Source organism: Dioscorea cayenensis, chromosome 18 (genome assembly GCF_009730915.1).
Source record: "Dioscorea cayenensis subsp. rotundata cultivar TDr96_F1 chromosome 18, TDr96_F1_v2_PseudoChromosome.rev07_lg8_w22 25.fasta, whole genome shotgun sequence".
NCBI lineage: Eukaryota > Viridiplantae > Streptophyta > Magnoliopsida > Dioscoreales > Dioscoreaceae > Dioscorea > Dioscorea cayenensis.
In genome coordinates this window covers 16248210-16273829 of record NC_052488.1, presented here as the reverse complement: position 1 = coordinate 16273829, position 25620 = coordinate 16248210, and the positions used below count along the sequence as shown (strand labels likewise).

The 25620-nt window shown below is 37.1% G+C and overlaps 1 protein-coding gene and 1 non-coding gene across 2 annotated transcripts; both read left to right on the top strand.

Moving 5' to 3' along the window:
- Positions 1 to 11890: 11890 nt before the first annotated feature.
- On the top strand, positions 11891 to 12259 carry LOC120282833. Its single transcript, XM_039289674.1, has one exon. It carries the CDS (start codon positions 11891 to 11893, stop codon positions 12257 to 12259), a length of 369 nt encoding a protein of 122 aa, XP_039145608.1.
- Positions 12260 to 15721: 3462 nt separating this feature from the next.
- LOC120283179 lies at positions 15722 to 15827 on the top strand. Its single transcript, XR_005543178.1, has one exon. It is a non-coding gene; the product is annotated as a small nucleolar RNA R71 (small nucleolar RNA).
- Positions 15828 to 25620: the final 9793 nt, after the last annotated feature.

Here is a 25620-nt window from a genome sequence, read left to right as displayed (position 1 = left end):
AGTTAAATAGCAATTCTTGTGTTTCTGATCGCTATTCCCTTTGGATACGACTACCAACTCATGAGGGTACTTTATTACATCAACAACCTGTGCACTTGCGGTACGCACTTGTAAGGAGTGTGTCAGTGGCCTCAAGAAAAGAGAGTTGGAGCCTTGTTTATGAAAATAATACAGCAAAGCACTGTAACAACACTGTAGCAAACACTGTTCATGTGACCAGGTGAAATTTTCACTCAGTCATGTGGGAAATTTTGTATCCAACACGGTCATGCGGAGGCACATGACATCCCTGATTTTAGATTATAAATAGCCATTTTGCCCTATTCTTTGGATATATTTTGGGCGGCTATTAGAGGTAAGACATTTAGGGTTTGGAGAGGAAGTCTTTACGTCTTAGGAGGGGTTTCCTCACAAACTTTGATCAATTCTTCCTTTGTGATTACATCAAGGAAGCCACCGACAATCCTAGCTTCATAGTGGATTCCATCAAGACGTCAAAGCTCTCCATCAAGGCCATCAGTTCAGATATAGGGGTGGTTTATTTCTATGGCTTTTATATACTTTCATTCATTGATTACTTGTTTTGTATATTCCTCCATGAAGAGCTAAACCCCTAGAGGGTATTTGGGCTTGTGAACCCTAGGATTCTAATCTTGTGTGGATTTGCTTTATGTTTCTATTTAATCCGAGTTTGGTTGTGTTTCAATCTTGTTTGCCTAATGCTTGCTTGCCTTATTGATCTTATGGTTGTTTGGTTTGAATGATTTGTAAGCCTTGGTGGGAGAGAGGTCTTCATTAGGGTTAGAACCTCAAAATTAAAGTGGGTTGAGAGGGTGAGTCATGAGATAGTGGAGCGTCCCCTTTCCCATCCGATTGGTGTATTCTCTCTCCATATTCCCTAAGCTCTAAGCATCCATATATGGTGTGAGGTGTTGAGATTGAGAGATTTCTTCACCGAGACCTCCTAAGGGGTTAGGGGCCTTTCACCTAGATGTAGAATTAGGTCTATTCTTAGGAATTGGATACACCCTTTGGAATCCCCAAAGTGTTATATAGTCATATGTGGTGTGAGGTGTTGCGACTCAGAGATTTCTCCGCCGAGACCTCATAGGGGACCAGTATCGGTGATCTGGAGACATGATCCGATTATCTTTGGATTTCCATGACTTAACCTACTCATTCTAGAAACACTTTGCACACCTAGTACCTAATAACTGAATCGTAGGGGAAGCATTGCCTGAATACCCCACTTTTACTGATTGAGATCTCCCTATATTTTACCCTTGCATATTCGTCTTTAGTATTCATTTCTTTGCACATTAGATCATCACATCATCCCATTTACCATTAGCCTAGATAGCAGAGAAGAAATTAGTACTTGTAACCCTTTTCCTTGTAGATTCGACTACCCGACCCTTAGAGTAGTTTATTACTTCGACACCCATGAACTTACAGTACACACAAGAAAGAGGTGTGTCATAATCCATGTTATTTGAATCTGATTTTTATGTTTTATATGGCTTGATTGCTAATGAGGTGAAATCCCTAGTTATCATGTATGATGTATTTTGTAATAAGTAGAAATGCCCACCTAGCATAAACATACCGCAATTAAAGGGGATTGTGAGTAAGCCTAGCAATGGGATAGTTTGGAGTTGAGAGTTCTCCTCCTTCAATCCTCTCGAATGGATTTACAATTTCTTTTCATGCTCTTTGCAGTCATAGGGAAGAGATTTTAGGAGAAATTGCATTTTTATTCTGTATAGGATTAGGAATAATCTCTTTGCAAGAAGGATTATCTATTTCAGAAATTCTTGTTAATCAACATTAAGATTTTATATAGTGCAATGTGATTGTGGAGTGTCTATATTAGCACTGTATTGAATTAGTTCCTAATTACCCTTGCAAGAGGGGTTTAGTATATTTTAGGATTTCTCTGGATTCAAATAAGATTACATACTTATACAACTTATGTCCTACACTTAACAAACAGTAGAGGGATACTATGCCAAGGCATCCATTCTCCCCCTGATTTCTTGACTTCTTTTATCCCTTTATTCTTGTTTTCTTTGCTTTTGTTTCTTAGTTTGCTCACACAAATCACAAATTTAGTTTAGGCTTTTTTTCGAGATTAAGGCTAGTATTAGTATTTTCATTCTTCTCTGTGGATCGATACCCTGCTTTTGTGCACACTATTACTACTTGATCAGCGTGTACACTTGCAACCCTATCAAGTCATCATGAGTTGTGAGTGAATAGTGCAAGGTCAAATCCCTTGTGAAGCACTACTGTGTAAACATACTATAGAAATACTGTACCAAGGTTTCAAAGTAGAGGGATTTACCATTGTGGAGTTGTGGTTATTGATATATCATCATGAGCTCACATGGTACCCTGCATGTTAGCCCACATTACATTGTAAATCCCTAGGGGTCATTAAACTACCGTAATTGGTATACTACCACACCTATGTGTCCTTCTGACATCCACTTGTGGGCGGCACTTGTCGCCTTTCGTCATAAAAAAAAACTTCCTCACATACACCATTAAAATATGTTATAAATTATATAATCATTGACTTTTATAATAATAAAACTAAAATTTTGAAATTCTTAAAACCCCTAACAACGTTAATTTTTATCTAGATAGACTGAATAAAATCAGTTTTAATTTTTTTTAAAACAAATAAGGCATAACTATTGATTTAATCACCATTAGGAGTTTTAAAGATTGAGATGTATTGAGTATAATTAGTATAATTGTTTTAGGGATATATACAAAAATATTAATATAACAACCACTAGAAATATATAAGGATATATATATATATATATATGCACATATTTTTTTAACCATTTAACATGTATGTTAATGTTGTGATGCTTTTTTCTCTTTGATCTATTTGAGCAATTTATGTGCAACAACATTAAGTGAAATGTAGTGATGTTTTTGTTAGACTTGTTAGCTAGTTAGTGGTTATTCTTAAAACTAGGAAGAGTTGATGTAGTAGGTAAGATAGGCTCATGTACTATACTTTATCTTGATATGTATGACCATTTCGAATCTAGCAGCATGCTTTTCAGACAAATTTGTTTGCCTTTCTTCCTCCTTCTTAGACAAAAACTCTAACATATGGAATTTGAGCTTTTCAAATCTTAGAAGGCATGTGTATATGAGTTAAGAAAGAAAACTAGCAAGCTTTCTCTCCAATGACCCATAAACTCAGACCTTAAACCTTCATGGATTCCAACAAAATATCATCCCTTTCACCACCTGTTTTTTAATGGCAAGAAAAATCAAGTTTGGTGTGTAAAGATGAAATCTTACTTTAGAGGCCTTGGTTTGTGGAAAATGTTGAAATAGAGAAACAGGCACAACCTTTAGGAGACAATCCAACACTATAGAAAATTAGATCTCATTAAGAAGAAGAAACAAAAAAGCTTCAAGAGCTTTGTCCTATATTCATGCTACAGTTTCAGAGTCAATTTTCAATAGGATTATGGCTTGTGAAACACAAAAAGAGACTTGGAACAAGCTTAAGGAGATCTATATGGTAAGTGACAAAACAAGAAGAATTGAAATTCTGAATCCAAAAATGAAACCATAAAAGAGTATGCAGATAGACTCATGGAAGTTGTTAATAAGATTCGGGCTTTATAGTAAGGAGCTATTGGATCACAGGGTTATGGAGAAAGTTTTGGTGAACTTTCCTGAATGATTTGAGTTCAAGATTTCTTCTTTTGAAGACTCAAAGGATTTGTCCTAGATTTCCTTATCTGAGCTAGTCCATGCCTTTCAAGCTCAAGAAAAAAGAAGATTAATTAGACAAGAAACTGTTAGTGAATGTGCTTTGTTGTAAAGCGATGATGAATGTACATTTATTCATTATTTAATATCATATTGTACACTCATTAGGCATGTATTAGAGTACTATTGTGGAATTCGACACTAAACATGGTGAATATTGTATTTTTAGGCTTCGGACAGTGCTTAAGGATGAAAGAAAGTCAAAAGAAGCATTCTAAAGCGAAAATGTGGAAGATGAAGTTCTCTTGGCATCAACCACTGAAGAACAGGCCAGACAGACCCACTTACGGGCACTTTATGGCCATGCTTACAACTGTTAGCCTCATCTAGAGAACTTTGCGAGTATTCTTATACCCGTGAAGAGGGGCATAAGGACAAACAAAGTGACCTACAGGCGGGTCTTACACCTGTAAGTCATACCGTAAGGTTTGTTTCGAGGAGCTTACGAGGACCAACATACGCCTATAATGGTGGTCGCTCACGCAATCCAGAGAAGTTAACGGTTCAGTGCTTACAGCTGTAAGCTAGATTGTAACACTAGACAGAAGGCCTTAAGAAAGAAACATATGGCCATAAGGGATCTTGTAATGCTCGTGGCCCATCATATCCAGCTTCTTATGGCCATAATCTTATGCTCATAAGCAACCCGTATGTGGCTAGGTATAAATATTCATTAATAGGGTTTTGAGGGGATCTTTTGTTCTTTCGACAGTAAGGCTTGGGGAAAGAAAATGGGTGATTCTCCAGAGCATTCGAGGCTAACTAAGACGAAGAAATAGCCCACCTACCTTGGAGGATAGAAATTAAGAGTCGTCAAATAGTTTCTTGGCGGCATCTGAGGTAATTGAGAAAGGGGTTTCTATGTTTTCATTTATACTTATTGCACCTTGTGAATTGTTTAGTCGCTCTACTTAATTAATAACTAATTTTCTACTTACTTGGGCGTAAATGAACTCTAGGGTTTGATCTATTTTGACATTGGTGGTGGATCTTTATTCTTTAATTGTTTTATAATTGGAATCCGAATTATTTGAATATAATCAGGTGCTATCAATGTCTTGAATGCTATCAAGGCCAAAACCCTAGTTTCATGGATTATTTGCTTGTGTGATGAGTGGAAAGACCCACCTAGCATAGGCATACCATGATTGGAGGGGATTGTGAGTAAGTCTAGAAATAGGGTACTTTATAGTGAAGAGTTCTCCTCCCACAATCCTCCCGGCTGAATCAGCAAGTAATTCCATGCTCTTTGGGGAAATTGCTTTACAAAAAGCTTTGTCTACTTATTGAATTATTGTTAATTCGCATTGGGATTTCAAGAGGACAATGCAATCATGGGTATCAGTATCAACACTACACTAGATTAGTTACTATTCACCCTTGCAAGAGGGGGGGCAGTATTTTTAGGATTTCTCTTGGTTCAAATAGAATTTCTAACTATTTGTCCTGGACTTATATAAAACCCTAAAGAGAGTCTATGCCCGAGCTTCTCGTTTCCCCTTTCTTATTTGACCAATTCTATTTTTGTATTTTTTATTTTTGTTTTTGTTCTTTTATTCACATTCTCATATTACAACTTTTGGTAGGCTACTTTTTAGAGTTAGTATTAGTATTGGCACTTTCTATTTCTGATAGGGATGCAAGTGTATGTATCAATCACATCATAATAGTGTGCGTAAAGTAGGATGTCGATCCATAGTGAAGAATAAGAATACTAGTAAAAATCCAAATTCTGAAAATTAACCTAATCAATCGAGTGATGTGTGTGTGAACTAAAGAGAGCAAATCAAGAAATACAAAAATAAAACTGGAGAGAAATCAAGGAAGGAAATGATGTCCAGGCATAGCATCCTTCTAGGGTTTGTTAAGTGCATGACAAAAGTTGTCTAGGTATGGAATCCTATTTGAACTGATAGGTTTTCTTAATTATACTAAATCCCTCAGTAGAGGGTGAATTTAATTGAATTAGCACAGAGCCAATATAGTCATCTACACAATCATATTAACACTCTATAAAACCTCACTGTGGGCTAATGAGAATCTCTTAATTAAGTAGGTAATCTCTCTTATGAGGAGAGATTACCCCTAAGTCGAATAAAGAGTAGAAATACAATTTCTACTAAAAAGCACTCCACATAATTCCAAAGAGCATGGAGATTCTCATTAACTCACTCAGGAGAATTAAGGGAGATAGAGTCTCCGAATTGCCCTGTACCTAGGCTTACTCACAATTTTCTCTAATCACGGCATTTCTATAATAGGTGGGAATTTTTTTCTCGTCCCAAAGTACATCAAGTATGATAACTAGAGCTTTTACCACAATATAAATCAAGCATTCAAACACACAATTAGATTCAAATTGATTCGATTGCTATAGGGAAAACAAGTAAATCACATAAATCCAATAACAAAAGTCAAAGAGTAAACCCTACAGTTCAACTATGACCAAAAATCTAATAAATTAGCTTTCCATCAATGGAGGACAAGCATCCAAGATACAAGACATGGAAGGAAACATTGAAAGCATGAAAACCCCCTTCTCAATTGTGTCATAGGTTGATTGCCGAGAAAACCCTAGGAAAGCTTCCACACACGCCGCCAAGGTGAGCTTGATGGCTACAATCTCCTATCCCCTTGAATGTTTATCTAAATCTCCTTTAGAATCACCCCTTGAGCCTTGGAGATTAGTCTTATTTCTTCCCTAACTTTGCTTCTAAGAATTGAACAAAAAAAAAATCCAAAGAATGCCCTAAAAGTCCTCATCATATCTATTTACATTTGCCTGCTTATGAGTTGCTTAAGGATGTAAGGACGTGGTCATAAGGAGATGGAGAAGATCAATCACGAGAATTACGCGATCACTTTTGGTCATAAGTCCCATTTGTAAGGTCTTCTATCTATATTACAATCTAGCTTATGGCCGTAAGCATTGGACCGTAAGCTTCACTATACTATCCCTTGCGACCGCCATTATGAGTATAAGTTCTGATCATAAACTCATCTAGATTGCCCTTACGGGCATCCTTACTGGCGTAAGTCCTGCCCGTATGATCATCTGACTTGGCTCTAAACTCTTCCTTATGAGCATAAGCATGCCTGCAAGGTTCTCTAGAAAGTGCATGTGGCCGTAAGTGACATCGTAAGCTGCCCGTAAGCCATCCAGTTTGCCTTGTCCTTGTTCAGTCAATGCCGATAGAGCTCAAACTTCTTCGTTTAAGGTCTGGAGTGCTTCTTTTGGTTCTCTCTCATCTTTAAGTGCTGCTCGAAGCCTAAGAATGCAATACACACTATATTTAGCGTCGAATTCCAAAATATACTTCTAATATAAGCCAAATGAGTGTACAAAATAATACAAAATATTGGAATGTTGTAGACTCATTAATTTCCTTGTGGATCAATACCCTACTCTTGAGCACACTTTACTATTTGATCAGAAAGTACGCTTGCATTTCTTATCAAGTAGAAGTGGAAAACTTTCTAAAGTGAACAGAAGAAGCAATTTGGTGAGAAGAACGATAAGGAATTGAATGAGGGCGAAAGAAGTAAAAAAAATGGAGGCAAAAAGAGATATCCTCCATGTTCTCACTACAAGAACAATGGTCATTCAACAAATGATTATTGGTTTAGGTCAAATGTGCAATGCAGGTCATCTAAGAAATTTGGTCATGTAGAGAAGGTATACAAGAACAAGAATAATCAACAAAGAAAGCAAGCATAATTAGATAGCAAAAATTCAACAGTAACATTAGATAGAGGAGTTGTTTGTTACTACATTCTATGCAACATGTCACTATACTAGCACTTGGCTAGTTGACAGTGGTTGTATAAACAACATGACAATTGATTCAAGCGTCTTCCAAAAGCATGTGTGGGAAGGGGTTTTTGGACGAAGAAAGACATCTCTCCTAGGAGTGAAGATTGGAGGTGAGGTTCAGCACTTTAAATTAAAGGGAGAAGATCGAGGAGCGCTCCTAAATGGTGATATCAAAGTAGTGATTAACCCTTCTCGGTTGTGGTTTTATTTATTTTTGAATTAATTTATTTTTAATTAGATTGTAGTACAAACCTCCTTAGTATATGAAGCTAAATTTCTTTGGTACCTTGGATATTAATAAAATGTGAGATGATTTTCTTATTTTAATATTTATTATATATCTATTTTTATTTGAGTTGTATGTTGTGAATCTTCTATGTGCACTTTGATACCATGTATTTTCATTAGCGAAAGCCCCCAAATTTATGACTGATTTAAACGATTAGGATTAAGAAATTAATCATATATAGATCTATAATAGTTGATAAGGGGTGTGTGCAAGCATAGATACAGGGTATATGGGTGTAAATTCTCTTGACTAGGGTTAAACCAAATAGTGGGATTCAAAAAATCTTTAATGCAATCATAACGAAATAAGACCACCTCATGGGATTAGAAATTAGTTACCTTGAGATGGGAGCTAATTTAATTTGGGAATCTCTATGGTACAAGAACATTTAAAAAACTTTATTAATAAAAAGAAAATCTTAACTTGAATAGAAATAAAAATTCTAAAAGAAGTGAAATGTTAACTAGTGGGAGAAATGGTGCATTTATCAGTTGCTTTTCACTCAACAACTGATAAGTGCTTAACATTTAGCAGCGGTTAAATGTTAGTCACTACAAGAAAAAATGCATTTGGCAGCAATTTTTAAGTCATTTCACGGCGATTTTAATCATCATGAAAGTAATTGTGCAGTAGTTTTAAAACCACCATGAATACTAGCATCAGGACTCATTTTACGGCAGTTATTATTAACTACCAGAACAATCGCCTCTAAGTGCAATATGCATTTAGAGGCAGTTATACCTACAACTAATTACAACCACATTCCATCATATATTGCATTTCCCGGTAGTTATAACTGCCGCCAAGTGCAACTTTCTCGGTGGTTTCAAACCACCGTAAAATGCAATAGTTGCATGTCCTGATTGTTTTGGCGGCAATTCAAATAGCCACAAAATGCACATCTCACATCAAATATTGCATTTCCCGGCAGTCCAAAACCGCTGCTAATGTGAACTACATTTTATTATTTTTTTTATAAATATATAAATTTTTTACAATATTATACCTACCAAAGTTTTATTAAGTTGCATTACACTCCATTCAAATACTAATCAAAAAATTAAAATATATTTCATAAATAAATTTTATCAAAACATTAGTACAAAAGATTGGGTATTAGTTCAATTGAGCAATTACATCAATGGGACTAGATTTTTGTTTACATTATGAGTTGCACTTGACAATAATAATGTTGCATTCATAGCCTTTGCACTTGTTGTTACCTGCATAAACAATAGATCTCTCATTAATTGAATGGAGAAAAGAATGATTCGCATAAATCCTTATATACAAGGATATATACCTTGTGACACCATGGTAGATTGCAGCTGATAAGTGCTTGTGTATCAGTAATACGAAGTATTATTTTCTTACATTGAGCATTACTCTTATCAAATTTTATAGCTTATGCATGTGTATTTGTGTTTTTTTGTGCATTTAGGGTTGTGGAGATAATTTTAAAAGAAAGGAAGCAAAAGTAGATCATGGATGCAATTGTTGATGAAATTGTTGGGTTAAACAAAGGTGAAGACACAAGTTGTGCTCAAAGATATGTGGGTGCATGCCAACCTCCATCATGCTCAAGAGAATACATAAATTGGAGGGGCACAAAGGTAGTCACACATATGTTTCGACTTGTGCAAACATTAGCAAGAGCTTCGTCAATGTGGTTTTATTAAAGACACAATGAAAAGAGTGGATTCAGAAGCATTTTGGTGAAGTATTGTAGTAGTTTACTATAACAAATTACTGTAGCAAATTTGTTATAATAGTACTTGTTCACACCTTGCAGGAAACAAGTTTTGGAAATCTACACGGCCGTGTGGAATTTAAACAAGCCCGTGTGGATGCCTGATTCCAGCCCCTATAAATACCGTGTTTTGAGAGTTATTAAAGAATCTTTTCCCAATCTTTTGCCCACCTTTGGAGGTGCTCACAGTTAGGGTTAGGAGAGGCTTTGTCTAAGTTTTTGGAAATGTTTTACGGCCTTTGACATCGCGTTCCTTTGGAGGAGAGTTATTGGGGGAGCTTTCATCGGTATTGATTCAGCAAGGTGTGCCCTAGGCTTGACAAGGGAACCTTTTTAGAAGATGAGACGGCTCCACAAGACCATCGATCCAGAATACAAGGGGGTTTTATCTATTTATTACGTGTTTTCACTATTGATTTCATTGTTGATTGTGTATTGCTCCATGGTGAGCTAAACCCCTAGTGTGTGCTTGGACTTGTAAACCCTAGGATAATTTTGTTTCTTTGACCTTTATTATGCTTCTTTAATTGATGTTTTAATTGAGTTCCATCCTTGAATGCTTGTTGTATTGATTTCCCTTATAGTGTCACTAGGGATGAGAATCCATCTTGGTAATCTTTGTGGATGAGTGACGATCCATTAGGATTAGACAAAGCAACGTGGAGAGGGTTGAGAGAGTGAGTAGAGAGGTAGCGGAACATCTCTTTTCTCTTTTGATGTGGTTTATCCTACCTCCACATTCTAAGAGTTCTTTGCACTCATGACAGAGAAAAGTGCTAAGAGACAAACTCCACTGGGGCTTAGTTGTGCAAGCAACAGAGTGAAGTGTTGAAGTAATCCTTAGTGCTTGGCCTTAATCATAACTAGGCACCTTTTGCCTGGACCAAAAGGTTAGATCTATTTTAGGGAATACGGTTTACCACTTGAAGTCCCTAGGGCTTCATGCAACCCCACACAGTGTGAGGTGTTGAGAGTATCCCTTTCCACTGGGGTATAGTGGAGGGTTAGTGACAGTTGACCTTAGGTTTGGGAATGTATGTCTTTGGATGTCCATGACTCATTAAGCCTCAGTTATGAGGCATAATGATTAGTCTTGCACTTGAAATAATAGTCCTAGTGTGAGCAATGTCTAGGTGCCCCATCTATCTATCGATTATATCTCCTTATCCCTATTGCGCTTCTATTCTATTTTTTACTTTTATTTGTATTGATATTGTTCACATAACTCCTTAATCATTTTCACTATAGTTAAATAGAAATTCTTGTGTTTTTGAGTACTACTCCCTGTTGATACAACTACCCACTCACCGGTGTGCTTTATTACTTCGACAACCTATGTACTCATGGTACACACACTTAAGGGGTGTGTCAAAGTTTTTGGCACCATTTCCGTGGAATAGGCATTTTGGCAGCATTTTGCGCTTTGCTATTGTAGATATTTATTACTTGTTTTATTTCACACTTTCTTATTCTCCCATTGTTTCGATTTGTTTTTGTTCTTTAATTTTAGAGAAGATGATCAACATAATCAAAATATTTGACACAATCATGAGAATGGTTGAACACATAGAGCAGAAAATGCAGTTGTTCGTAATACAATCAACTTCATGTTGTTTCATGCAAGAGAAACCCACAAACAACCACCCTGTGGAAGAATTAGTTGTTGATCACATTAATTAGATTCAGTATACAAATTATGAGCTAGATAGTGTGTTGGATCAGTTTGAAAAGTCAGCGCTATTGTCCATTAGCTACCAGTTGGAAGGAAGTTTGGAAAAGGTTCTTGCTCAGTTTGATTCTTTCCATCAAGAACAAAGTCATGAAATTTTCTCATCGGGTGTTTCAAAGGCAGTCCAGGAAATTTGTGAGATAGAGGATGTGGTTGTTGTTATTGAAGATCATTCAGAATCACATATACAAATTGATAATTTGGGGAACGCTCTTGAACAAAATTCAGCACAGTTCGAGGAAATTGATAGATTGAAGGAGAACAGATTATGACCATCCATTGAGGAACCCCCCCGAGTTGGAGCTTAAAGACTTGTTGGTACATCTAGAATATGCCTATCTAATGGAAGGATCAAAGCTCCCTGTCAATGTAGCTTTAAACCTCTCAGCAGATCAGAAAGACAAGCTTATGAGGATGTTAAAGAGACATAAATCTACCATTTCATAAAAGATTTCTGATATAAAAGGTATTAATCCTTCATTTTGCACTCATAAAATCTTAATGGAGGATAATTACAAGTCTGTGATTCAACCCCAGAGAAGATTGAACCAGAATATGAAGGAAGTTATTAAGGTAGAGGTGGTAAACCTGTTGGACGCAAGAATTATATACCCCATCTCCGATAGTGCTTGGGTGAGCCTAACTCAGGTAGTCCTGAAGAAAGGAGGAATGACAGTGGTAAGAAATGAAAGGAATGAATTAATTCCCACCAGGACGGTTACAGGTTGGCTTCTCTGCATTGATTACAGAAGGTTGAATGATGCAACTCAAAAGAATCATTTTTCGTTGCTGTTTATTGATCAGATGTTGGAGCGACTTGCTGGGCATCAGTTTTATTGCTTCCTTGATTGTATGTCAGGATATTTTTAGATTCCCATAGCTCAAGAAGATTAAGAGAAGACAACATTTACTTGCCCCTATAGTACTTTTGCTTATAGAAGAATGCCTTTTGGGTTGTGTAATGCACCAGCGACATTCTAACATTGCATGACTGTTATTTTTTATGATCTCCTAGAGGACATCATGGAGGTATACATGGATGATTTTTCAGTGTTTGGAGATTCCTTCGACATTTGTTTGAGAAATTTGGAAAGAGTGTTGGTGAGATGTGAGGAGACAAATCTTGTTCTTAATTGGGATAAGTGTCACCTTATAGTCCAAGAAGGTATTATCCTAGGGCATAAGATTTCCCAAGTGTGGGATGAAGGTAGACAAGGTGAAGATTGAAGTCATAGAAAAACTTCCTCCACCCACAAATGTGAAAGGATTTCGTAGTTTCTTGGGCCATGCGGGTTTCTACAGGAGGTTCATCAAGGATTTTTCAAAAATCACTCAACCATTGACAAAACTCCTTGAAAAAGATACTCCTTTTGATTTTGGGAATGATTGTGTGATTGCTTTTAAATTGTTAAGAGAGAAGTTAGTACAAGCACCGATTTTGATCACACCAGATTTTAATGAACCATTCGAGCTCTTGTGCGATACGAGTGATTATGCTTTTGGGGGAATTTTAGGGCAGAGAAATGGCAAACAGTTCAAACCGATATACTATGCTAGTAAGACTCTCACAAGTGCTCAAGAGAACTATACAACTACAAAAAAAGAGTTATTAGTAGTGGTGTTTGCTTTTAACAAATTCAGGACATACCTCATCTTATCTAGGGTCACTATATTCACCCATCACTCGGCACGCCATTATCTCATGAACAAGTCCAATGCTAAACCAAGGTTGATCTGTTAGATTTTACTTTTTGCAAAAGTTTGATATGGAAATAAAAGATAAGAGAGGGACTGAAAATGTGGTTGCAGACCATTTGTCTCGATCAGAGGGTTGTGAAGGGCTAGGGCCATCAAACAAAGAAATTAACTATTTCTTTCCCAAGGAGCACTTGTATGTAGTCAAGAGTTTGGCATCAGGTGACACTCCATGGTTTGCAGATTTTGCAAATTACTTATCAGGGCAAGTTCTTTAGCAGGGCCTCATCTTCCAAAAAAAGAAATTCTTCAGTGATTTAAAGAATTACTTTTCGGATGATCAATTATGTTCCGTATTTGTGAAGACCATGTGGTCCGGAGATGTGTATCAAGGGAAGAAGGTTGGTATATGCTTCAAGCAGAACTGTTGAAAAAGCCTTAACCACCGGATTTTATTGGCCGACTTTGTTTCAAGATATACACTAGTTTGTTCTCCGATTCAACAATTGCCAAAAAGCAGGGAACCTTTGTAGACGGGATAAAATGCCTCAGAATCCAATGCAATTTTGTGAGGTATTTGATGTATAGGGCATTGACTTCATGGGGCCGTTTCCGAAATCCAATGGTAATCAATATATTCTGGTGGCCGTTGAGTATGTCCCCGAATGGGTGGAGGCACAAGCTCTGCCTACTAATAATGCTAGGACAGTGATAAAATTTTTGAAGAGGTTTTTCACTCGATTTGGAACCCCACTAATTATAATCAGTGATTGAAAAACTCATTTTTGCAATACTCAACTTGAAAAGATGTTGAAGCGCTATAGAGTGCATCATCACCTCACTACTCTTTACCATCCACAAACTAGTGGTGAAGTGGAGGTCACTAATAGAGAGGTAAAAAAGATTTTGATGAAATCAGTGGAGCAGGGAAAGCTAGATTGGTCCGAACTTTTGGATGACACACTTTGGGCTCATAGAACAGCATATAAGACTCTAATAGGGACCACTCCCTTTAACTTGGCTTATTGTAAATTGTATCATTTGCCTGTGGAACTTGAGAGCAAGGCCTATTGGGCAATCAAGGCAATGAATTTAGATTTGAACAAAATGAGAGAGCAAAAAATGCTTCATCTCTTTAAGGTGGATGAATGAAGGTCGAAAGGATATGAGAATGCTCAACTTTACAAGGAAAGAATTCAGAAGTGGTATGACAAGCATATCTAGAATCTGATGGAGTTCCAAGTCGGTGATTAGGTGTTGCTATTCAATTCTCACTTACGGTTGTTTCCTAGGAAGCTTAAGTCTAGATGGTTTGGGCCATACACTGTAACTAAAGTATCACCCAATGGGCTATTGAAATTACCCATCCAGAGAAGGGTACATTTAAGATGAATGGACAAATGGACATTGGCTAAAACCATACCTTAGTGGAGAGGTTAGTAACGATAACAAGGAAGTATTGTTTCTTCATGAGCCCCCGTCAAATAAGGTCAGGTACGTCAAACTTAGTGATGTTAAACAAGCGCTTCTTGGAAGGCAACTCAAGCGTTTAGTGTTTTTCTAGGTTTTAGTTTAGTATTTGCATGAATGAGAGCTTTAGTGTTGGTGTCTTGATTTGTTCATGCTTTTGATGTGTTTTCTCGCGGATTGTTGGTGTTTTAGTGTGCTTAATGGTGATTGGTGAAGCTTTTAGGTCGTTTGAGCTTGTTTAAATGATTCTCTGGTTAAGTTTTCAGTGTCTATGCAGCCTTTATATGTGCATGAATGTTGCAAAAAAATTTTTGCAGAGTCTGTAGTTTAATCTGAGTCATCCAGAGAAGACACACGGCTATATGGAATTTCCAAACGGGTGTGAGTTTTCGTTGAGAGCTCAACCTCTCCATCCTGAGAAGACATAGGGGCATGTGATTGCCAATGTAAACGACCATGTGACAGTCACACGCCCATAGGTAATTTCCACATGGGCGTGTGGATCTCTGCAGAGTTCTCAGACTCCAACTTGAGAAGATACAGGTGCATGTATCTGCCCCTGTGGATGACCCTGTGAATGTCATATGGCCGTGGGTAGTTTCCACACGCCCGTGTGAAAGTCTGCAGAGACTTCTCCTCAATAATGAGAGCACACAAAGACGTGTGAGTGCCCCTGTGAGCATCACACACCCGTGTGGAATTTCAACAGTGGCATGTGGAACACTTAGCCATTTTCTCGGGAGGACAGAGAAGCCACAGGGGCCTGTAGGTGCCCCTGTGGGTCAGGCACACGGGCATGACTAATTTTCACACGCCCGTGTTGATGCGTTCAGAGGAAATCAGGGCTATCCCGGAAGCACACAGGGGCGTGTGTTTGCCCCTGTAGGCGACCTTGTGGGGGTCACATGGCCGTGGGTAATTTCCACACGCCCGTGTAGATGCACAGAACACCAACGGATGCCATTTTTCTTTAAAACCCACTCGCGCCTCTTCATTTTATAACTCCCAAACACTCAACGAACACTGTCTTTCATCTTCTCAGCCCTTCTCTGTCTATTTATAGAGGTTTGAGTGAGTTTTCCGGTCGTATTCGAAGTTTCCATTCTCATTTATTCTGTACTTGGATTCAACCCATTGTAAAAAGTCTGAATGATCATCGATTCGGGGATGTCGAGTTGTGGACACTTCCACAAGAGGTCCTCGAACAGCTCCCAAGTCTCAAACAAGGATTCAAGTTCCATCTGAACAAATGAAGATATTTCATTGTGAAGCTTTGCCGACTCTCCCTGAGGGAAGTACCTTGTAAGGAAGGTTTTGACCATTTCGTTCCATGTTGTGATGGAAGCTCTTGGCAATGAATGGAGCCACTGTTTGGCTCTTCCTTTTAGAGAAAATGGGAAAGCCCTCAATCTTATAGCATCATCCGTAACACCGTTGATCTTCAGCATGTCACAAACCTCCAAGAAGTTTTCAATGTGATTGTTTGGATCCTTATCGGCCAAACCATTGAACTGCACTGACTGCTGTATCATTTGGATGAATGCTGGTTTTAGCTCAAAATTTGGAGCTATAATTGGGGGTCGCACGATACTCGACTGCGTGTCCATAACTGAGGCTCTGGCATAGTCTGAAAGTATTCTCTGTTGTTTATTCTACTCTACCATATTTTCTGACTCTTCACCTTCTACTTCAGCTAGATTTGATGGCTCTTGCACAGGTTCTTTGCCCCTTTTTTCAAGTTCAGGATCTCCTTCAACAATTATCGAAGGGTTCCCTCGGGTCATAACCTGGAGCTGCACCAAAAGTTAGAAAACAAATCAGAATGATGAAAGAATAAGAAAAGGTGAAATAGAATGAATGGTAAATATCTAAAATAGCAAAGTGCAAAGTGTCTCTAAAATGCCTATTCCCCGATAACGGCGCCAAAAACTTGACAGCGCCCCTTGTGTATGATCCACAAGTGCACGGGGTTGTCAAAGTAATAAATCCCAGATGAGTGGGATGTTGTATCCACAGGGAATAAGGAATTGAAACACCAAGATTGCTACTTAACTAAGTGGAGATGAAATAATAATGGTGTGGATAAAGATCGATCCAAATGAACTAAAGTAAATAAAAAAGAGAGGCACAATAAAATGAGAGAAAAGGCAATTGATAAAAGTGGGGTACTCGGATATTGATCCTCCTAGGATTATAGCTTCAAGTGCAAAACCAAATATTATGCTTCCTAACTAATGCTTAAAGAATCATGGACATTCTTAAATACACGGTCCTAAACCTAAGGTCAATCGTGACTAACTCTACACTATGCCCCGGCGGAGAAATCAACCAGTCTCAATACCTCACACTGTGTAAAGTTGCAAGAAGCTCTAGGGATTCCAAGTGATAAATCCTATTCCTATATGTAGATCTAACACTTTGGTCCTGGCGAAAAACACCTAGTCACAATTAAGCCCCTGGTATTAAAGTCACTTCAACGTTTCACTCTGTTGCTCGTGCAACTAAGCGCCAGCGGAGTTCATCCCTTAACCCTTCATTCTATTGTGACCGCAAAGAACTCTTGGAACGTGGAGGTAGGATAAATCACACCATAGGGGAAATGGGATGCTCCGCTACCTCTCAACTCACCCTCTCGACCCTCTCCAATCTTGTTTTGTCTAACCCTCATAGTGTATCACTCACTCACAAAGATTACCAAGATGGACTCTCAACCCTAGTGTCACTATAAGGGAGAAATCATTCAACAAGAATTCAAGATTGGAACTCAATTAAAGACATCAATTAAGGAAAAAAACATAATAAAAGGTTCATGAAACAAATACATCCTAGGGTTCACAAATCCAAGTACCCACTAGGGGGTTTAGCTCTCCATGGAGCAAAATACAATCAATAATGAAATCGAAAGTAAAAACATGTAATCCATAAGAAAACCCGATCAGTATTCATGTCAATAGTCTTGTGGAGTAGCCTCGTCCGGGTAAATTTTTTACTAGATCACTAAACAATGGCTTATTTTCACTTTGATCACCGAACTTCAATTTGTATCAATTTGGTTACTCAACTTTAATTTGATTTCACCGAGCAATAAATCAAGAATTTCAACTCCTAATTAATTACATAGTTGTTTGAAAATCCGAATTAGTCCTCCCTATGACACATTATTAAGTCTATTGGAGGTGTCTATGTCATTGAAAAAAAACTACATCATTTATTTGGGGGCCGAAATCATTTGATTTATTACCTATTGAAATCAAATTAAAGTTGAGTGATCAATTTGATGCAAATTGAAGTTTGATGATCAAAGTGAAAATGAGTCAAAGTTTAGTGACCTACTAAAAAATTTACCCAGCCTCGTCCTCTCCAAATGTCCCCTTGTCAAGCCTAGGACACACCTCGCCGGATCAGTGCCGACAAAAGCTTCCCCAATAACTATCTTTTAAGAGAAAAGCGGTGTCGAAGCTATAGAACCACTCCAAAAGACTCGCCAATGCCTCTCTAAACCCTAGTCGTCGACCTCCCAAAAGTTGGAGAAAAGATAGAAGAAAGGATGAAAGATGGATCCCCAAATCGGTACAAGTCGCGGCTTTATAAAGGGCTGGAATCGGGCATCCACACGGTTGTGTGGAATTTCCACATGCCTGTGTGGATTTCTGGAAATCTGATTTTCTGCACGATATAAACAATAACTGCTACAGTAAATTGCTGCAGCAATTTTACTGCAATAACCTGCTACAGTACTCCACCAAAATACTCCTGAATCCACACTTTTCATCGAGGCAACATAAACGGGTACATGTCTATACCGTAGATCGCATCGCTTCTTCAATAAAAGGTCTTGATGGTGAAGATCTGGCTATCATTGCACAAGTCAGGATACGCAAATTTGACTGCCTTTGTGCCCCCCAAACCATTATAATTGCTTGAGCGCATGTATGGTGGCACATATTCATGTATCTTTAATCACAACTTGTGTCTTCACATTTTTTCACTCCAAGACTTCATCAACAAAGTACAATCGCAATCCACTTTGTCTTCTTTCTTTCATATTTGTCTTCCCAACCCTTCATGCACGAAAGTTCACAAATACACATGCATTAGCGCTAAAACCTGATAAAAGTAATGCTTATCATAAGAAAAGAATACTTCGTATTACTAATACAAAAGCACTTATCGGAGACCATGCGTTTGATGTGGATGATCTGCAGATACAGGGACAGAGTTTATTGGATGATCATGCCCCCACCAGAGCCAGTCGAGGGTGAGGGTCAAGCAGTTGAGGGGTCTCAGCCTATTCCCAAGCCATAGGATGTACATATGGAAACTGATGCACCCCCAGCAATATAGGAGCCACCTCAAGTGCATATCTTTTCACTGACTCGAGCCTCTGATCATTTTGAGAGACTCGAGGGTGCGGTGGGAGTGCTACAGTCGGATTTGGCTGAGGTTCGCGCTATACAGGCTATGAACCATACTGAGGTGATGGCACGTCTTGACATCCTACAACAGATCTTAGAGCGAGATGTGACCTCTGCATTTGTGATGCGACCTCGCACTCCTCTGACAACTGCAGCACCACCATCACCACCAGCAACACCGGCAGCATCACCAACAACAGCAATAGAGCCGCCGTTGACACTAACGCTTAAGGCGTCTTTACTTTATTTGTTTTCATGTTTTTCATATTTTATTTATGCATTTACTTTGGACTTATACTACTCAGAAAAGATCTTCCTACTGAATTTATCTTTAATTTTTCAGTTGTTTCGAGTAGTATTTCATTTCTATATCTTTATAGACTCGATTTTTTTTTGTTTTTGTTGAGCTTCACTAAATCCCCTTGTGTATAAGTGTAGATGGTCGTGTGAGTCTGAAATGTGAGGAATAGTCATGAACATGGTCAATGTGGTATTCACATGGCCGTGTGTGCTCCACAACCTGTTGGAACTCAACTCTCAATGAATATAGCTCCATCAAACGTACCATTAGGAGTTCATGGGAGTATTGTTTCAATTGCCCATCTCCACACATTATTTTTTATTGTTATACTTCTTTAGTGTTCTTACATGCGTACATTGAGGGCAATGTACATCTTAAGTGTGGGGGGAAGTTCGCGTTACACATGTTTTATACTTATGCTTTCATTGTTCTTGCTCTCGTAGCCAATGGCGGTTCACCTTAGTTGCAATAGATTGTATTCTTAAGTTTAGGATAATTTTTAATATTGAATACTATCATGCTCTAGTTTTACTTGAATTGTTAGGAATTTTTGCCCGAGTAACACTTGTTGCACTACTCATTCATTAAACTTTGTGGAAACTCAAGTTCAACGTTTAAGGATCTATTTTTAGTTTGTTTCTTGTTTTAATTTCTTTGAAAAAATGGCAATAAAGGAAAAAAGAAAAGAAAAAAGTTATGTTTGTTTTGGTTGTGCATTGGGGGTGGAAAGAACTGCCACCTATGAAGTATGAAGCTACTCTCATAAGTCAGATACTAGTTTTGCCCTAATAAGAGAAAGAGCTGTCTCATAGGATGAGTGAAAGCTACTACCCTAGTAGAAAGAGCTTCCACCTCGAAAGTGTGAAAGCCACCTTAGCGGCCTCTTAGGAAAGGGCTACCTTAGAGGATGTGTGAAGCTACTACCTTTTCTTTGTGTTTACAAATAAGTCCCTCTTAATAAGACCTTTGAGGAGTACATGTTGGGTTGACTTGAGTGAGTTTACACACACTTACACGATATCAGGTTGTTGCCCTTTTTTATTCAAGTTTTTAGCTAGAGTATTGATTTCTCTTATTCGGTGTTGGAATATTTCCTTACTTGTAGAATGCTTACCTTGCATGCTTTTGGTGGACCTAAGGCCAAGAACTTTCAATTTTCCTTCTTATATGCTTGAATGTTTTATTTCTGCTTGAGGACAAGCAAAAGTCTAAGTGTGGGGAGGTTGATAAGTGCTTCTGTATAAGTAATACGAAGTATTCTTTTCTTACATTGAGCATCACTTTTATTAGATTTTATCACTTATGAATGTGTATTTGTGTTCTTTTGTGAATTTAGGGTTGTGAAGATAATTTTGGAAGAAAGGAAACAAAAGTAGATCATTGATGCAATTGTTGATGAAGTTCTTGGGTTAAACAAAGTTGAAGACACAAGTTGTGCTCAAAGACATGTGGGTGTGTGCCAACCTCCATCGTGCTCAAGAGAATACACAAAATGGAGGGGCATAAAGACAGTCACACTCATATGTTCTGCCTTGTGCAAACATTAGCAAGAGCTTCGTCAACATGGTTTCATTGAAGACACGACATGATCTATCGCATGGAAGTGTGCTCATTCATGTGCCCTTGATGAAAAGAGTGGATTCAAGAACATTTTGGCGAAGTACTGCAATAGGTACTGTAGCAAATCATTGCAACAAAATTACTGTAGTAGTTACTGTTCACAGCTCGTACGAAACAAGTTCTAGAAATCCATATGGCCGTGTGGAATTTCCACACGGCTGTGTGGATGCCCAATTTCAGCCCCTATAAATTCCGCGTTTTGAGAGTTATTAAAGATTTTTTTTCCACATCTTTTCCCCATCTATGGAGGCGCACGCAACTAGGATTTGGAGAGGCTTTACCTAGGTTTTTGGAGCGGTTCTACGGCTTTCGACATCGCATTCCTTTGGAGGAGAGTTATTGGGGAGCTTTCATCTGCATTGATTCGGCGAGCTGTGACCTAGGCTTAACAAGGGAACCTTTGGAGAAGACGATGAGGCTCCACAAGACCATCGATACGGAATACAAGGTAGTTTTATCTATGGATTGCATGTTTTCACTATTGATTTCATTGTTGATTGTGTATTGCTCCATGGAAAGATAAACCCCTACTGGATACTTGGACTTGTAAACCCCAGGATGATTTTGTTTCATTGACCTTTATTATGCTTCTTTAATTGATGTTTTAATTGAGTTCCATCCTTGAATGATTGTTGTATTGATTTTCCCTTAAAGTAACAATAGGATTGAGAATCCATCTTGCACTACAAGAAAACTGTTAATTACCAACGGAATTTACCCAGGAAACATTTTTCTAGGTAATTCACTAGGGAATAGCTAAGGATTAGAAAGGAATGATTAGATATAAAGGTTAAAAATATTACCCAGGGATTACCCAGGGATTACCCAGGGAAATACCTAGGGAATTAGCAATGACAAAATTTTCCCAAGCTATTCCATTGCTAAATATCGCGGGAACTTCGCGGATAATATTTAGCAATGAATTACCATCGAAAATTATCCTTTGGTATCTATACCTAGCTAATCCCTGGGTAAAATTGAACAATTTTTAACATTACCTAGGGATTAGCTAGGTAAATTATTCGTTGTTATTTTTTTCCCTAGCTAATCCCCTCGGGTAAATTGAACAACTTTAAAAATTACCCTGGGGATTAGCTAGGGCACTCGCTCGTTGTTATTTTTTTCCCTAGCTAATCCCCGGGTATATTGAATAGCATTTACATTACCCGTGGATTAGCTAGGTAAATAGTCGTTGTTATTTGCCCGTAGCTAATCCCTGGGTATTTTTATTTGTTAGGATTTTTATTTAGCAAGGGATTAGATTCCGTATGTAAAATTGTTGATCTTAAAATTTACCTAGGGATTAGCTAGGGACTACAACCATCATGTTTAGTTCATAGCTAATCCCTAGGTAAATAAAAAGTAACTTGATTTTTTTTATAAGAGTATTAAATTGCTTTTCTTAGATTTGTTATTGAGTTTAAAAATCTTATTATTTATTGTTTAAACTTCATTATTATTATTATTATTATTATTATTATTATTATTATTATATATATATATAATTTAATAGTATGATTTTTATCAAAAAATTGCATCAAAAGAAAATAAAATAATTAATAACCTCAATGTCTCTTTGTACTCTAGCCTCTATGTTTTAATATCCCTAAAAACATTTATAATTATATTCCATTTATTATTATTAACAAATTTCGCATTAACTAAAATTTAATTCAGTTTTGATTTGATTTTTTTTCAATTTTTTTTAATTAATAAAACAATATTATAAAAAAACAAGTTGCAATGCAATTGGTTTTAACTATCTTGATAATAGAACAATTATTGGGATCAAATGCATATTTCAAATAAATATATAACTAATTATAAAACAAAAAAAAACACTTTTTCAAATTACTAATTCATAATATAAGTTTTGCGAAGGGTGTATTTGCATAAAAACCCACACAATTTTTTTTCAGTTCATACAAACCAAAACCTCCAACGGCTACAAATCTAAGTCACACCAAAATTCATTTCATAAAAATATAATCCAAGTCAAACCCAAATAATTAATAGCTTCTTTAGGGTTGTTTTCGTAATTATACCACCCTAATCCCTGATCTCTGCCTCTCTTCACCCCAACCCTAATCCCTAATCTCTGCCTCCTCTTCACCCCAACCCTAATCCCTGATCTCTGTCTCCTCTTTTACTGACGCTCTCATCGTTGAGATCACGCGCGTTGAGGTCCTTGATCCCGATGCCATCAGTCCGCACTTCGCCGGTCCCGTGAGCCTGACACCTTCACTCTGCGCTCTCAAGATTCACCGCCCGACCCAATGCTGGATCCGAGGTCTATCCCCGCCCAACTGGTAACACACACACTCTCTACCCTAAATTTCCTCTCTCACCACTTTTGTTCGACACTTTTGTTTTGCTTATAGATCCAGCGAAGTTGACCGTCGTTCACTTTTGTGTTGCTAACCCAGATTTCTAGACACAAGAGGACATAAGAGAACTGGGAGAACCATATGGTGATCAATCTGGCTATACTTCGTTTAATAACTATATGGTGAGCTATCTGTTTATTTATTTGATGGATTTTACTTAAGCAAAAGATCTTGGAATTTATGGAATTTTTCTATTGTTTGGTTACTTCGGTCATGAATTGTTTGATTCCGTAATCTTTGATTAAGAAACATGGTAGGGTATGTTTTGTGTTGATATTTATATTGTTTGATTTATTTTAAACCATAGAGACTTTGTTGTTGTCTGGTGGTGGATGTTTTTGGGTTGTTGGGAGTTCGATTTGCATGGTTGAATTGATTAATTTACTCCTTGTTTTTCTTGTGCTTATGTTGGAGAGAGAGAAGATTTTTAGAAGTTCTTGAAGAGAAGGAACTGATATGTTTACTGTCTTAGTTTTCTTTTATTAATTTAAAAAGAAGGTTTTTTCTTTTTATCTATAGATTTTTATTCTATATGGACATGGACTAAACTTGAAATTTTAGATATTTGTGATCTTTAGGTTTGTTTTTTGAGCTTAGTAGGTAGCCCCGGCTGAAATTCATTTGAAGACGTGCAGCGATGTGGATATTAGGATAAGTTCTGAGTTGGATTTTCTTTTCTTAGTTAATTAGGTTTCTGATGCTAGATTGAGCAATAAGGAAAGAACATGAAGGGGTGAATCAACGAGTGAGCTTAGCCACAAAAAAAGCAAACATAAAGAGCTTTTGGTCCTCCTGGTGACCATAGCTTTTTACTTTTTAAATTTCCATTAAAAGTATTAATCATCCTCTTTATGATCCCCCTTTTTCTCTCTTTTATGTCTTTTATTTTTATCAATCCAATCCATTGGCCAATTATTTGTTTCCATTCGGTGTCTTGATGTTGAAGAGATATATAATTCAGGTTTATGGAGTTTGCTGGTAACTTTTGAGCAATCAGGTTCAATTCATTGAAGTGTAACATTAATGAAATTTGCTTTATACACAAGTCTTTTTATATTAAATTGTTGATGAAGAGAGATCGAATTGCTGGATCAGATTAGTTGGATTAGACTTTTTAAGAATTGCTCTGGGTTATCTTTCCATTTCAAATATCATTCTCACTTGTTAATTGAAACATTCACTCTTTCCAAAAATGAAAACTACATGAGTTTTTTATATATATATAATGCCACACTTGTTGAAATTGTTCTCATTAATTGATGCATATGATAATAACTACAATATGTTGCTGCTTCAAGGATTAAAAAATAATAGATCTACAAAAGTTCGTCAGTAATATAATGTAAAAGAAAATTTGTAATATGGTGGTGACAGGACAAGGGATGGTCTTTAACCTGTGTGTTTTCCATTTCAATAGTTAATTGCCATGAACCTATGATACTTATTAGGATATAGTCCAATTGAATTCAAATTTGGATCCTATCAAGAAAGGTGTAAAAATCATATGTGCATAGTCAGTTGAATTCATATCAAAATGTTATGTTCTGTTGAAGGTGATTTAATTGAATCATCATAAGTTTCCAATATCTCCAATTGAATTAGTTCTACCAATAAAAATATAGATTTAGAAGTAACAACAAGTAGAATGTCGATTCTTTCTAGATGTGGTTAGTTTGAAAAAATGGAGCAGCATGAAGGGGATGAGAAGTGAAGCAAGCTATGATTGCCATGCCGAGTGATCGGACTTTACGCAAGTGCACTAAAAAGTGCCAATAAAAAAACAATAGCTCCAGATTCGAGATGCTAGAAGAGCCTGTAAAAACAAAAAAAATCTTGATCAGGGTGTTGTATTATGCATTATTACTCAGATCTTTGTGATATGAGTAAATTGTGATGCCATACTAAAAGATTATCAAATAAAAAGGATATATGAAAGCCCATTCAAATTAAATCAATGCATTATCACCTAACTTTAATATATATATATATATATGTTGTATTATGCATTATTACTCAGATCTTTGTGATATGAGTAAAATGTGATGCCATACTAAAGATTATCAAATAAAAAAGGATATATGAAAGCCCATTCAAATTAAATCAATGCATTATCACCTAACTTTAATATATATATATATAAACGGTGAGAATTATTAGAAAATTAGAATACTACAACGTGGACACACTAGAAGAGTCAACCATGAAGTCTTGGGCTCCAAGCTTAATAAAGAAACAGTGAGGTAATGGCAGACATCAGAGAGGAAGAAGGTGGTAACCAGAAGGCAAAAGACCTTGGATTGATAGTGACCATTTCCGTTTGAGAAAAAGATATAATGCTTTAGT

What these genes read in the sequence shown, in the direction of transcription:
- LOC120282833 (XM_039289674.1), top strand. Translation starts at nt 11,891, where the DNA reads ATGGAGGATAATTACAAGTCTGTGATTCAACCCCAGAGAAGATTGAAC.